Source organism: Ceratotherium simum, chromosome 12 (genome assembly GCF_057802395.1).
Source record: "Ceratotherium simum simum isolate JZ-2026a chromosome 12, ASM5780239v1, whole genome shotgun sequence".
Taxonomy (NCBI): Eukaryota; Metazoa; Chordata; class Mammalia; order Perissodactyla; family Rhinocerotidae; genus Ceratotherium; species Ceratotherium simum.
Window position 1 is genome coordinate 20088672 of NC_141911.1, and position 15882 is coordinate 20104553.

The 15882-nt window shown below is 37.9% G+C and overlaps 1 protein-coding gene across 1 annotated transcript in view; it reads left to right on the top strand.

The window, feature by feature from the left end:
- Window positions 1–7929: 7929 nt before the first annotated feature.
- Window positions 7930–15882, top strand: part of SPOCK3 (SPARC (osteonectin), cwcv and kazal like domains proteoglycan 3) — a 452647-nt gene continuing 444694 nt past the window's right edge. The window contains exons 1-2 of the mRNA XM_087437447.1: window positions 7930–8059; window positions 8341–8529. Coding sequence (XP_087293573.1) covers window positions 8341–8529 — 189 coding nt within the window. The 5' untranslated portion in view covers window positions 7930–8059. The remainder of the gene's footprint in view (window positions 8060–8340; window positions 8530–15882) is intronic.

A 15882-nucleotide genomic window follows, 5' to 3' on the forward strand; every position in this document is an offset into this window, starting at 1 on the left:
TATGTTGGATACAGCTAAAGTAGTGCAGAAAGGGAAATTTATAGCATTAAATGCTTATAATTAGGAAAGAAGAAAGTTTTCAAATTAAAATCTAATTTCCTGCTTTGAGAAATTAGAAAAAGAAGAGAAAAATAAACCCAGAAGAAAGGAAGCAGAAGGAAGGAAATAGTGAAGATAAGAGAAGAAATTAATAACATTGAAAATGGAAAAATAATAGAGAAAATCAATGAAACAAAAAGCTGGTTCTTCAAAAAAATTAATAAAAATTATAAATCTCTAGCAACATTGACAAAGATAGGAAGAAGACACAAATCACCAATTTCAGGGGTAAAAACCAGGCGATTACTCCAGATCCTGCTTCCACTGAAAGGATGATCAGGGACTGTTACAACTTTACACTCATAAATTTGACAACTTAGAAGAAATGAAGCAATTCTTTCAAAACCACCAACTACCAAAACTCAACCATAATGAAATATATAACCTGAATAGTCCTATACCAAGAAATTAGACTTGTAATTAAGCAGCTCCTGAAAGGCAAAAAAGTCAGAAAAATATCTCAAGCCCAAGTGCAACATGAACTAAAAGAGCTGTGTTGTTAATTGCAAACCAGAGCTCAATTAGTACAGCAAATCTTTTAAATTAGCATTGTTTGTTTAAAAAAAGAGCAAAAATATTTCCCTACAAAAAAAAAAAGAGGAAGGTTGCATTATTGATGTGTTATCCCTTATTTCTTCATGTTCTAAAATATGAGAGAGGTGTTTGCTTGGTTCACAGGGGAAATCTCTATGTATCAGTGAACACTGGAAAGCATTTTATCCAGCTAAGTGAAGCATGTTATATTAAAATACACTTTAAAAATGTATTTTAAGAGAGATGTTTTTTGCTTTGACTTTTTTTCTAGATATCATTGTACACTCTATTGGTGTCTATGTATTAGTGATGTTTTAGATACAGAAAAAAAAAACACTTAAAAATGTGGCCACCATATTATTTCACAGCTCTGATTTTACCTGCATTTCTTCCTCTAAAAGGCATGCTATTCTGATACTGCCTCAAGACAAGGTTGACGTAAGGGAAGCCATATTGTAGAAAAGAGAAACTCTATTGTAACTTTGAATGACATCTGACAAACTAACCCAGCTGGATATGCACCCCCCAGTTGATCTACCTGCTCTGTAGATTTTATGACCCCTGCTTGTGCATGTACCTCCCAGCTACGCTAAGATGATAACTTTGTTTTTTTGAGTTCCTTAGGAATGTGTTGACCCCCAAACAGAGAGTCTATGCTGATAGCCATCATCAGTGAAAACTGAAAGATCTGGTGTAGCACTCCCAGTCTGTAACACCAGAAGGTCAACATTCCTAACCCCCTCCCCAATAACCCGATGGCCTATATAACTGCTTAAGATTTTGTGCCACTTAAGATGGTTCTTTTGGACATGAGTTGGCCATCTTCCCTCTTGCTAGCAAGCTGTAATAAAAAAGTCCTTTTTCTCCTACCACCTTGCCTCTTGACATTGGCATGTCTTGCGGTGAGCAGAAGGCCCCACGTTGGGCGGTAACAATTCTTATACTTCCCCTGGCTAATAACTCTATTCTTCAAGTCTCACAAGTCTCATCTCTTAAATGACCTGTTTCTTTGCTCCCACAGTGTCCCCTGCAGACCTCCAATGAAAATCAGTTACATTTGCCACTCTTGATCCTGCCGTTTGTAAAACAATGCTCTGACCTTCCTTCCTTTTGGGAACTAGTCCCTCCCTGCTCACAAATCAAAGATCTGATAGAGACTACTCTGTATCACCGCTCGTTATCATTGGTACCTCTCATCCTCCTGGCACAGGCATTTGTTCAGGGTTGGGGATGTAACCAAATCAAAACCAATGTGATTCAAGGGGGGAACTAGTGAAGCTTCTAAGGTGGGGGAACTCCTCTTTGCTTGTGCATGAGCCCTAGGAAAAGAATCTCTCCCTTTTCCTAGCTCTCTAGTATGGGGATGTGAGATTTCTAAGTGCCTGGCCATTTTTTAACACCATAAACACACCTGAATTTGCTGAAGTGGAGTTTCATATTATTAAGCCAGCTTAAGATGGAGAAACCTGGTCTCCAATAGTTTTGTTTGATCTATTTGTCTGAGATCAAGCCTATCTCTAAACTTTTCATCTATATATGACAATTAATTCACATTTCAGTCTTCTGTTACTGGTTCAGGAAGAGATCAGCTCAACATAATTCCTATCTTAACACTCATCATACTCTATTAAATTATTATTAATTTATATGTTTTCCTCCCCAAGAAGAGTGTGAGCTTTTTGTGGAATGTGATCATGTACCAACTTATTCATATTTTTATCTCCTGTTTCCCCTGTTTCCAGCTCATTGCGTAGCATTTAGAAAGCAATCAATAAACATTTTTAAAGTAAATAGCAAGAGAACAGCTTTTTAAATTTAAGAGAGGAGAAACTTTCATTATTTGTGAATTGTTTCACGTTTTTGTTTAATTTTTAGTTAATTTCTATATTTTCAGCAAGCCTGTAGAATACAGGATTCTTGACACGTGTACAGGACAATAATCATAACCTTCTCTCTTTTTTAGTACAACTGCCTCACATGGAGAGAACTCCTCATTTATACAACAGACAGAATTTAAGTGGCAAGGATATGCAATAGCACTTGGGATAGTTTTTATTCTCTGAAAATAGTTAACCAATAATACTTTAATAGAGAATGATATATGAAGCCTGTTTTGCACTAGTCAGCTAAAAATAAGTAAACAAAGAAATAAAAATTCAAAGATAAACATAAAGGATTCTTTGTAGATCATGATTTAGAAACTCCATCTAGGGCCATTTGAAAACATAATACTTCACCAGGCCAGATTACATTCTGAGTCAAAGAATAAACTCACTGTGCACATTCATATATGAATGTTATTATATTAATAAATATGCAGGTCAAACAAATTTTTTAAAAACACATCTGTATTAATATCAAGGAGAGAAGTATTTTTAACAATCTTTTTTACCTGTGGATTTGTAAATTTAGTAACCTTTGTGTAAGAATGTTTGTATTTCTGTGCATGTGCATAGTTTATTGTTTAAATATTCTTATACATTTTATTTTATCCATTTTTGTGTCAGTACCTTGTACTCCTCAAGATAATTTATGTATTTATAATTAAAATTCATTAAAATTTAAACATACGTTTTCTTAAAAAATAGGCAAGAAATATATCTCAATATAAAGTAAAAACAAATGTTAATTGCCTTATTGGCCACTTTCTAGTACCATCTACTTGGTGATCAATTAATTTAATCAGATTCACCCTCGGGTTTAAATGTTGAAAAATGCTTTTTCAAGAATTATAGTAATTGAACTGATTGATGTGCTTCTCATATTTATTACAGCTTTTAAAGTTTGTTTATCTACTGAGTGTTTAAGTTAAATCACAAGCAGTATCTTCTAAGTTTGCTTAAGTGGAATTTGTCTCTAAAAACAAACAAACAACAAAGCCTGTTATACTATTCTAGCAATTCCATTCTAGTTTTTTAAAATTTGTTTATTTTTGATGTCCCTAATGCAAGTCTTAGTAATTCCTGCTATTTTCCATTAAATTAAGAACAGATGATTTATAAGACTTACACAGTTTCAGTAAATAAAATTCCAAAATGAGGACACAGAATGCTCCTTTTTGACATGTTTTTATGATGGTGTTGGCAGGTCTATTAATTTACTCCTGAATTTTTAATACCCAGGGTTTTGCTGCACTTTTTTTTTCTGTTTTATATGCAGGATGCAAGCTCATAGATGGATTTGGCATAAGGCACCACTCTAGATGGTTGACTTTTATAGATCAGGTGTTGTTTCCCTCACCTTATGACACAATATTTCCGACACAGCCAAATTGTGCCTTTAGGATAACTAGTCTAACATTAAACCAAAGCTTCTGGTGACTTCAGACACCCTGCAAAGCCCCTTAATGCCTATCTCTCCTTATCTTCCACCAGCTGGTGGTAATGAAAAAGCAAATAACATTTGCTTGATTGGCAAACAACATTTTTGCATAAGGAGAGGGACACAGTCTTGGTCAATTCCCTTCTTATCCAACCAGGTGGATTGCCTGCTGGGTTCCTGGCTTGATACTACTGAGACTGGGGACTGAGTGGACAAGGTCATTTGAGTCAGGGACTAAGGTGCTCAGCATGAACGTGGAATGACTTCTGCCTTAGCTTAGCAAGCTCCCTGACTTAACCATCCCCTCTTTCCCTGACTTTACATAGAGATGAGTCCTAACTCTTACTAAAATAGAGATAAATAAATGCACAATAAGTGGAGGAGAAAAGATATAGGGGCAGTGGAACTGAAGAACATAAACAAAAGATGATCTAACAGAGAAGTTCTATATAGAGATGGGAAACCTAGAAGCAGTGTAGCATCTCAAGAACTTCATAGACCCTCAAAATCCTTCCTTTGCATTTACTAACTATGGGATCTTGGCTAAGCTGGGAAGAATAAAGGACACCATGTGTGTTAATTGTCTGGCACTGTGCCTGGCCCACGGAAGATGTACAGTAACTTGGACCTTTCCTATATATCCTCACAATAGTTAGGAATAACAACAGAGCAACAGAATAGCATAGTTTTATTGTAGCTGAGAAAGAAAGTGACCTATGAAAGACAACTAAGTGTGTGTGTGGGGGTTCAAAGAAATGACGTTCCAGTAAGGTCTTTATAGATTCTAGTCTCAAGGGTGGTTAGAAATGGATCCCTTGTCACTACACGCTTAATATTTATCTCTCTAGAACTGAGGCAAATCTAAAAAATGAAGGTAAGGAAACCTAGAGAAGAAATAGATTTAATATAAAAAAAATTCCTAGCAAAATGTCTTGCAACATATTCGATAATAGATGTTTGTTGATTGACTAACAATGTTTAGTACAGAAAGAGTTAAAAGGATAAGGAAACAAACATAGAGGTAAAGTTCAAGCTCAGAGTGGCCCTAATATTAACTTTTCGTAATATATGTAAATTATTATTTGGCAGGAGGTGACAGGAGTGACAGAAAAGGGAGTGGGAATCTGAAGACCTGCCTCTTACTATGAGTTCCAATTTTGTAAAGCATGATCAGAGGCACAAAAATCAAGTTCTAGCCCTGCCATTTACTTTCTGGCACAAGTGTCTTCCTCTGCCCATCCCAACACCCTGCTCCACTTTCTGCTTTTTTAGCTTTTCCAGTTCCCAACACTGGTTCTCAATAAAACTGGGAAGCAGGCAGGGAATTATTCTCCTCTGCACCCACTCACCTTGACTTGCAAGGTTCCTAACTACCCCTCCCAGATTTTACCTCTCACTTAATACGTTTCCTGTATTCTTTCCTGCTGCGTTTTGCTCTCAGCAAGTTTTCAATTAATCCCCATTGAGGTGTTAACTGATGATCAAGGTGTTAAAGGAAGTGTGAATTCTCTTAGGATTATTTAAATTTCGAAAGCAGGCTCTTTGCACGTGGAGAAACTGAGAGGAGACTTCACTGTGATCAATACATCACACCATCGCACTTAGTAGACTTTTACTCACTGCTAACGTGGCCGGAAGCTTAGCCTTGACAATGGCAGTGGCTTTGGAAGAATGGCAGAGGTTTAAGGAGCTCTGCTAGCAGTGAGTGATGAGCTGGACCAGACCAGCCCAGCCCAGATGCACTGGAAACAGGCTCATTCTGCCTTTTCTGACTCGTAGCATTTCAAACTTGTAGCTGGTTGGTAAATCCTGCTCTACTGTGAGATCTGAAGTTTGATACCCTATTAGAGGCTCTTCTCCCAAGACAAGTACAACTGTCATTGTGTGTTCTTCCACAAATTTTTACAACTTGTAATAGTCCACGTGGAGCTGCATTTGGGAAGTTGCCAATGTAAGCTAGATGTGAAGAGATTCTACGAACATGTCAGGGTCAGCAATGAAATATATACATTTTGAGGTAAATGAAGGTATAAAAATAAATATATACATGCTTCCATAAATCTAAAGGTGATCATGTTAGCCTTAGATGGCAGTTAATATGATAAAATATATAATAGATGCTGAAAGGGTGGGGAGAGTGTTACACTACTATCCTTCATCAAAGGATAGCATCTTTTTTGAAGGTAGGTTACAAAGGTTAGAAGGTCATTTTTAATTTAATAATTACTGACTTCTGCTGTGCATGAGTTTCATCTAAGGTACAAATTCTGTGCGTTTCCCACTAGATTTAAATAAAAAAGAATGAGGTTTTTAAACGTTAAAATATTCTCATTGAATTGAGAGGAAAATACTTCAAATTTTGAGATAGAGAGTTGAGGATGGGGATGTAGGGGGCTGAAGGACTGGGTACCAGAAAGAGCAGATATAGGGAGTGGACCTCCTAACAACGGTCTAATGATGTCTTAAGCAAGAATTAGAATATTCTAAAATATATGACATGGCCAGCTGTAACTAGGGCAAAATAAATATCTTTGGAGAATTAGTACATATCAGTGTTCTTAAAGTTATCTGACATGCGTTTACATTAATCAGAGTGTCTGTGAATTGCATTTGTAGATTCTGTTTTCTTCCCCTTACTGTCATTCATCAGAGTGGAAAAGGGGGAAATTGAGGAAAACACCTTTTTCTGAGTTAAAAAATAGCGATTTTTAAATTTTTTTACATATTATACATTCATTTTTAAATCCCTTATTTAAAAAAATTAGAAATTAATGTTAATGAATCATGTTTGATTCCTATTTTAATATATTTTGAAAAATGTTACACAAACATTATATGAGATTGAAATGAAAAATACGAGTAGAAAGTACTGCTGCTACTCAAATAGCTCCTGAAGTTTTGGAAGCTACAAGAAAATTTCAAAGGTCATAGCTTTGGAAGATGTAGTTTTCGCTGAAATAATCTCCAATAATTCAAATAGAGATACACAGCATTATTCCAGGCTTTTAGCCTCCATAGATCTCTTGATTTATACATAATATTCACTTCACTTAAATCCTCTAAGTCTGTAGGAGAGATTCTCTTCATCAGATTCTGTTTACAGGAGGCTAATTAGCAATTTCCTTCCGGTTTATTTAGCATATGTGAAAAAGCCATGGAAAGCCAAGTATTTTGTCACAAATGGATGCTTGGGAAGCAAAATTAGTGCTAGGTCTTCAAAACTCTCTTCCATTTTGCAGTAGGGAGACACAGCTCGGGCTTTTAAAGTTTTTCATTCAGGTCCTAGAACGTAAAATAGTTGCCAAGGAGTTTTTATTAAGGGAAAATAATCTACAGCATGTGGGAGATTTGGGTCTACTCAAACGCCCTACCTAGTAATGATTATCTCTTTAAAAAATGAAAAAAAAACTTCCACCCTTTAACACGAGAGTTCCTCCTCTGTAATAATCCAGAAGTATCACGCAAACATACTTTAAATTTTCTGAAATTAAACACTTCTCCCAAGACCCTACAGCTGGCTTCGCCTTAGGGTGGAGCTCAGCCCAAGAGGTTTACAGGACAGAAAGTCCAAGGGGTTCTTGACTTGGTGATGCATAAAGTTTTCTTCAGATGTCATTTCCCACGTCTGACTGACCAGCCACGAAATTGCAGAGAAGAGGTAACTAAGAGAGATAGCACGCTTTGTGTTCAAGAAATCCAGGAGCAGAGAATGATCAGGCTGTCTCGAGAACAGGAGAACCTCTGCTGGAGCCGAGAGGTTGGAAAGCTGATAAGGATTCCGAGGCGAGGAGGTTCTGCATCCTTTGCCTCCAGCCGAGCGTCGCATCCGGAGTCGACTGCAGCTCGGATCCAGAGAGAGGAAGGTGGGATAGGAAGTGGAAAGGGGGGAAAAAAAGGAGCTGGGGGAGGGCGGGGGTGAACCAAGGGGAGTAAGCGAGAGAGCAGCGCGCGGGGGGAGGCGGCGATGGGGGGAGCGCCGGGCGCAGGGAGCTGAGTGGACCGCTCGAGACGGCGGCGCGTGCAGCAGCTCCTGAGAGCAGCGAGTTGCCAGAGCCGGGCTGCATTTCCACCAGGAGCTGCGAGCACAGTGCGGGCTCACAACAAGGTGAGGTGCCAGGACGCGTTCTTTTCCCCGCTCGGGCTGCTGCCACTGGGGCTTCCTTCCTTATACGCACCTCTCCTCCCCCGGGTCTGCGGGTCTGCGTGTGTGTGTGAGTGCCCGGGTTTGGGGGTAAAGCCTGCGGGGAGGGGGCACCCCTGTCCCTGTTTGTCTCCTCCTCCCTCTACCCCTGTCGTCGCTGATGCATGTTTTCCAGGGTCTCCGAGTCTTCGTACCCCTTGTCTGACACTGTCCCCCCCGCCCCCCGGTTGTGTTTCCTTTCCCAGATGCTCAAGGTGTCAGCCGTATTGTGTGTGTGTGCAGCCGCTTGGTGCAGTCAGGCTCTCGCAGCTGCCGCGGCGGTGTCTGCGGCCGGGGGGCGGTCGGACGGCGGTAATTTTCTGGATGATAAACAATGGCTCACCACGATCTCTCAGTATGACAAGGAAGTCGGACAGTGGAACAAATTCCGAGACGTAAGTGCTACGCACCTCCATCCCCTGGCACAGCAGCGCGCTGCTCCGAGGCGGGGGCCGCGGCGGCCGGGGGTGGGCGGACGTGGGCTCGATTTTCCGAGGACAGGGGTTTGGGGAGACGCGGCGGGCGCAGCGGCTGGAGAAGTTGGCAGTTCCGATGCCCCCCTCCAGGCTGGTGCAAGGCGAAGGGCTTGCTTGCTGGATGCACAGGAGGCGTTCAGGTCTCACCAGGTTCCCACTGTTGCTCGCACCACCCCACTCTCCCACTGTACCTCCTCGCCTCCCCCGCCCCCCGAAGGTCTGCGAAGTGCCGGCTCTACCTTCTCAACTTTTGAATGGTGTTTCTGGCACTAGTAAACACAGCAAATGTGCCTTTGCGATGTATTGCTCCTAAAGTAACTAGGATCGATCCCGTTACTAATGGTCCATTAAGAAATTTGAGGGAGGAGGTAGGAAGATGTAAGATTTATAAATGCCCGCTCTCCAAGGGTGGGAGGTTGTTTGGCGGCACCAGTCGGCAGAAGTTGAACTGCTCCTGGTTACATAAAAGTGCTGATCAGATTTGTGCTTCGGCATTAACTTTAATACGGAACATGTTTGCAATGCATTCAATTACGTTTTATTCTAAAATGAATCACTGCCGTGAAATCTTCTGGAGAGGGGGTGGGGTGGAAGGGACGTCCGCAGGTGGTAGTGATGAAAGGGTTAAACTGTAGACTCCCCTGGGGAGTTTCCTAAAGGGATTTTTAAGACAGAGCCAGGTTTTGAGACTCCCGACGTTTGATTGCCTTGGAGCCAGTGGCTCTGACTAGCTAGCCGTTTATTCCCACCTGATTCGAATGGAGCGGAGTAAGAGCCGCCGGCGTCAGGAGCGAGGTGCACCTCCACGCAGTCAACTTGGTTGTCCCAGTAAGGAGGATGCCCTGACCGTAGATTACCGTCCCCAGCCCACTCTTTAAAACCCGGAAGGCCTGAAAGGGAGCTGGGGTGACTCACAGACACAATGCCAATCCTTACTGTGACATTTGAGAGAATGTCTTGTGGAGTCCATCTGCAGCACACTACGTGGGGATGAGTTAACTTCTTTCATCAGCTCACACTGTGTCACCATTTGGGAGAATGCGCGGAAGCTTAGACTGGTTTTCATCCCGGCTCCTGTACCCCCTTCTCCCAGCACCCCTCACACGAAATAACAATGGCTCAAGAGGGATCGAACACTTAGCTGATTCTGGCAGAAGGATTCCTGAAGAAACACCAATTTTTACTTTAAAATTAGTTGTAGCTCACTGATATTAGGCATGGGTTCAGGGATGAAAAATGATAATGATAATACTTAATGGAGGGCTTTGTTTTACATGCTTTATGAACAAAGCTTAAACATTTTATTGCCAAATGAATGCTCTTATAGAAGCAAACCCCTCGTACGTTTGTTTTAAGTTTATGCTGAATACAATCAAAGAGGCAAGTGAATGAGATATTTCTAAAGCTGGGAAAGACTCATGCCCTCGTTTGGAAAAACTATTGACTATTTCATCAGTATTTGAACAATGTTTCACATTATGACATTTCATTTCTTAGTGGTTGCTTTAAAATCTTTTAAAAGTGAATTTTAGCCATTCTCTAAAATATATTTAAAATCTTGAATATCTTAGTATTCTCTGACTTTATTCAGATTACTTTATCGAATTATGAAGAGCAACGAGTTTATACTTAGATAGTAAACGTGTTTGATTTAAACTAGTGAGGCAAGCTGAGTTGCCTGGAATTAAATATTCTAGAATTCATTCAGCCAAATTCTATAGAGAGAGTATTTTATTACTATAGTATTTTCAGTTATTCTTATGTGATCTCTGGGAAAAAAGGCTATCAAAATTACATGTTAAATTTAAGTATTTACTGAAATATTTTTAGCAATTGTCTGTTTTGAAACACGTGATACATGACAATGTAACGATTTATTTGAAAAATGCATATCAGGTTTTAGCATTACCATTTTTAGTAAGACAATTATGTTTTTGTAAAGATGACTTCTGGAGGGCATGGAGAAGATAAATGCTCTTTTCCCTTTTAGCCACCTGTTGCTTATTATTAATATGATAAAATGTATGCTGACAGTGTGACTTCTCCACTCAGAATGCATAATATAGAATCCTTATTTAGACCATGCACCCCACTGCTAATTTGCATATTTTCCTTCCCTTTTTGGGAATCATTAGCTTAACATTTTTTTACATATCTTTTAGGATGTTTATTTTTTAGTTCATTTTCAGCTGGAAGTCTATGGTTGTGAGGCATTGCTTGAAATAAGTCTGTACTGTATGAGTCTACCTTTAAATGCTGTGCATCAATATTGATATGTTAAGTAATGGATTTGCATACTCAATTTATAAAAGGCAAAGAAACAAGGAAATCTAAACTTCTGTTAGAAACAATTTAACTGAAGCACTTCTGTTTGGTGCTTTTCTGTCATAAAAATATAATTAATTTCATTTAGAAAAAAAGCTTTGAGATGTCTCAGCGTAATACTAGAATTGGAAAATTAATCCTTACCTTTCTTCTTGTGACTGTTTTACACAATCAACATTATTTTACAAGTTACTACCTAATGAAAGTTTGAACTATATCTTCTTTTGAATTATATTTGAAAACTATTTTGAATAATATTTGAAAATACAATTCATTATATTTTAATTTGATGATTTTTAATAGAAATGTACTCTTTATATCATATGCAATATAGGTATGCAAATATATTTCATATATAATAAAGCTTTAGGAATAAGGAGCATGGATAGGAAGTGTTATGTGAGAATAGATAAACATAAGATGCACTACCTTGGATGACCCATTTTCTCAATTTCCTCAGTATAAATCACAGAGAAATAATAAAACCAAAGGCAAGCTTGCAATGAGTAAGTGTTAAGGTAGAAAAAACTTGAAATAATTTTAACCACTTTATCCTAGCAATGCTCTTTGAATAAACGTTTATTGCCTCTTAAAGTGTACAAAGTGTCATTATATAGACAGAGTGAACTTTTACCCTTTTGAAAGTCATTAATGTATTTGGTTACCAGCATAAAAATTCCCACAGAGGTTCTAATCCCTATGTTTTAGGAAAAATAAAAGTTTACCTTAAAGATATAGAGAAGTCAACACATTTAAAAATAAGTATAGTAGATAGAACCAGCATGTTATATTCAAGCTATAATTATGTGATTTTAAAATAAAGCAAACAAACAAAAAACTCTCAACAGGATATTTTTAGTAGTTAAATTGGTTGCATGGCATTTTCTACTTTTTTAGCTCTGTTGAGTAGTGATAAAATCAGGAACACAAGATTCCTCAGTGGGGGAATCGTGGGAACACCGCTACCTTTACCAAGAACAGAGGTAAAGGATTCCCTCACCACATTCTCACATATATAAATATATATATTGCCTATTAGGAGAATTGGAAATCAGGATCATTGTAAGGAGACTGAATCCTTAGCTCATGAATCCCATAGTTCATATGTTGCACATTTCAAACATTTATGTTTTATAAGTCAATTAAACTATACCATTTATCATGTAATAAATGAGTATGGAATTTGGAAACCAATGAATTTATTGGTGATGAATGATATAATACCACCATCAACCTTATATATTATTGATTTCACTAAAGTACATATAGTGATTAAGAATGACAAAGCAGATTCTATATGTGGGAAGCAATATAATAAAAATCTAGCAAAAGTAGCAACGATGGCTGTGCTAATTTTAAATAACATATAATAAAATCAGAATTATACTCTTAAATTGAAATTCAATTCCTTCTAGATTAAATTTCTTTTTCAATAAAAATGCCTAGGAGTGGGAGGTAGTGGGTAGGGGGAGGGATGAATAGGTGAAGCACAGAGGATTTTTAGCACTGAAAATACTCTGTATGATAGTATAATGGTTGGTACAATCATTATACATTTGTCCAAACCCCATAGAATGTACAGCCCCAAGAGTGAACTCTAAGGTCAACTATGGACTTTGGGTAATTATGATGGGTCAGTGTAGGTTCATCAGTTGTAACAAATGTAGCACTCTGGTGGGAGATGTTGATAATAGGGGAGGCTGTGCATGTGTGGGGTCAGGGAGTATATGGGAAATCTCTGTACCCTCCTCTCAACTTTTCTGTGAACCTTCAACCTGCTCGGAAAAATAGAGGCTTAAAAAAAATCATAACCACAACCCCATCACCTTAAAAAACACACAAATGAGAAACCTGGGGCTCATTTTGAATATTGTTTTAAGAAATGGTTGCCATTCATGTTGCAGAACTCACAATCAACTTCAGTTTACATTTAACTCCTTAAATGATTTTTAATACCCTTCAGATATATTGGAAGCCATAGTAAAGTCTTACAATTTAATTTTAAAAATTCAACCTCAGTATAAGTGAGAGGACATGTAAAGTGTGGAAATGTAAATTATAGGTTGAAGTGTCTCAGAGGCACTCAAATTATAAGTTGACTTTTTAAAAATGCCTGAATTGGAATTATTGAATAGTAAACCTTTCTTAACTTCTTTTTATTTCTCTTTTTCATCTGAGTTGAGGTTCTTAGAGTACAGATTATTTAAGAGATAATGGCTGATGGGGAGGGATATTTCCTGTCATTTTGTGGCTACAGAGGAGTAAAGCCCCCTGAGAGTCTATCAACTTTCATGGCTATTAGTAAGTAAATAAAACAGTTGGTTTCTATGGCTACTCCAAGTGAAGTACTCTATTGCTTTAAAAAGGCATTAAAATTCAAACAATGAGAATCTTTAAAGAATACTCTCTCAGAACTATCCTTAGATTTATGATGCACCCTGGTTGTATTTCCTGAGTAGCCGGCATACCCTTAGCACTGAGGGATCCTCCTTTGTGGTACCTTTTTTTAAGATTAAAATTTTAATTGAGTATAGTTGACAAAATTATATATATGTAAAGTGTACGTAATGTGATGATTTCATTTTCATATATATTGTGAAATGATTACCTTTGTGGTACGATAATAGTAGGCAAGAGTGTTACTACTTTACTTTTCAACAATATGTACCAAAGGTAAAATTAAAGAATTACTAATAATTTGGAGAAATTTAACAAATTAAACCACTCTTCTCTCTGTTCAAGAATACATTTTCAATAATGGATATCCAATTTTGATAAAACATAATTTTTAGTGTTTCTCATTATAAGATATATTTACATATTATAAATATCATATCTATTATGAGATATATACTTATAACTGTGGTAACCGTTACCTGTATTTTATCGTAGTTGAGAACATAGGCTTTCCTTGGGAGTTCTTCACAGTTAATTCATTGCATTCTCATGAATGTTTTCTCTCTTTCTTTTGATCTTTTGGTTACCGTGGGCCACACTGTGTCTAAAAATCTGAAAAAGCCTTTGTATACATTGTACATAATTGCAGATCAGAGCTGGTCAAGACTACAGCATGCAGTGTTTTTTATATTGGATTATTACCCATATTATTTGAATCATTAGGGGATTTAATCGAGAGAGGTAATTGACTTCTTAAGAGAAGCAGTAGGCAGTCTTGAAGGTTCTGGGGCCAATGAGTTACTGCAGCAGCAAAGGGCTAGCTAGCCCCATGCAGCATCCTGTCTGCTGTCCTTGTCATCTGGGTCCTGGTTAAGCAATGGTTGTGGTACAACCTCCACGTCCCTATTTCTTAACCACACCCACCCACCGCCACCACTGTTACCATATTCACCAGTCAGGATTTAAGATTGGTTTTGTCAAGTCAGATGTCACATGAGGAAGGCAGGTCAGAGAATGCTCACTGATCTGCTTATTTCTGGAGAGGGACTCTTAGGTAGAGCTGGTGTCACATTATCAGACCCCATCAGGAAGTCTGAATTGAATACAAAATTTAGCCAATTTGCCATGGGTTCATTCTAATAGATAGAAATTATAGGGAAGTACAGAACCCTTTTAACTCTCCAGCTCTTATAATTTCTAGTGAATTATTAGGAAAGTGTAACTAAGTGGGTTGAGACATAAATTACTCTGTGTACGTGCGTGGATGTCTGTTATATATGTTTATATGTATGTATAGGTCTGTGCATAAATGTATATGTATTGTATATGCTTTATATTTGTGTATATGTGTGTGTCTTCAAATAGGTAACAGAAGAAATAATTAGAAAACCAAAGTGATTATATATTGTATTATAGATATTATTTTATATGCGAATTAGAATGCAGACATTCCCCTTAAAATGTTGTTAAGACATGTTAGGTTTTTTTTTTCTTTCTAGCTAAGTTTTCCTCACCTCGTAAATTGAGTACAGGATCTCATTTGATGTTATATGTGTGGTCACTGTGTGCCTTTCCGATTCTTAAGGGAGGTTAGCTTCTTTGAGATTCTATGCTTAAACTTTTTAGCTAGATATACCAAAGGAACATTGTGTACTCCTATAAAGCATTTGTTTTCCTACTCTTACAATAAGACTACAATAATACTGCTTTTAGATCTCATGATTCTGACTCACAGTGACATTTTATGTTCTCATACAAGTTTAGTTTTCATGATCTAGGCCAGAATTTTTTTTATTTTAGGTATTTATTTTTAAAGGCTGATCTGTGAATCTCTACACACACCATCCAACTCCTATAAGCTCATGGAGTATTTACATGCATTTTTCCATTTATGAAAATCCTTTAATCTTTTCTACTCTTTCTACCTCTCTTAGTTTACAGATTTGGCTACCCTAATAGACTATGAACTCTCTACAGCTATACATTGTAGTCTCTCTCCCCTCAAAATCCTACAATTCACGTAGCATTAGCACAGTGACTAGATCAGAATTAGCATTAGAAAAATATTTGCTAAATGAAAGGACATTATATTAAATGTGTGTTGCCAATTGAACAGTCTTTATGTAAAGGCTTTTAGGACTGTATTGCTTTTTATTGACCATTTCCATTTCAGACCACCTCCAGCTCAGTTTTGTAATTAGAATGAAATTTTTTTTTTTTTTTGTGAGGAAGATCAGCTCTGAGCTAATATCCATGCTAATCCTCCTCCTTTCTTTTTGCTGAGGAAGACCGGCTCTGAGCTAACATCTATTGCCAATCCTCCTCCTTTTTTTTCCCCCAAAGCCCCAGTAGATAGTTGTATGTCATAGTTGCACATCCTTCTAGTTGCTGTATGTGGGACGCGGCCTCAGCATGGCTGGAGAAGCGGTGCGTCAGTGCGCGCTCGGGATCTGAACCTGGGCCACCAGTAGCGGAGCGCGCGCAATTAACCGCTAAGCCACGGGGTTGGCCCAGAATGAAAATTTAATTTTTATAAAATATAAGGTTTCA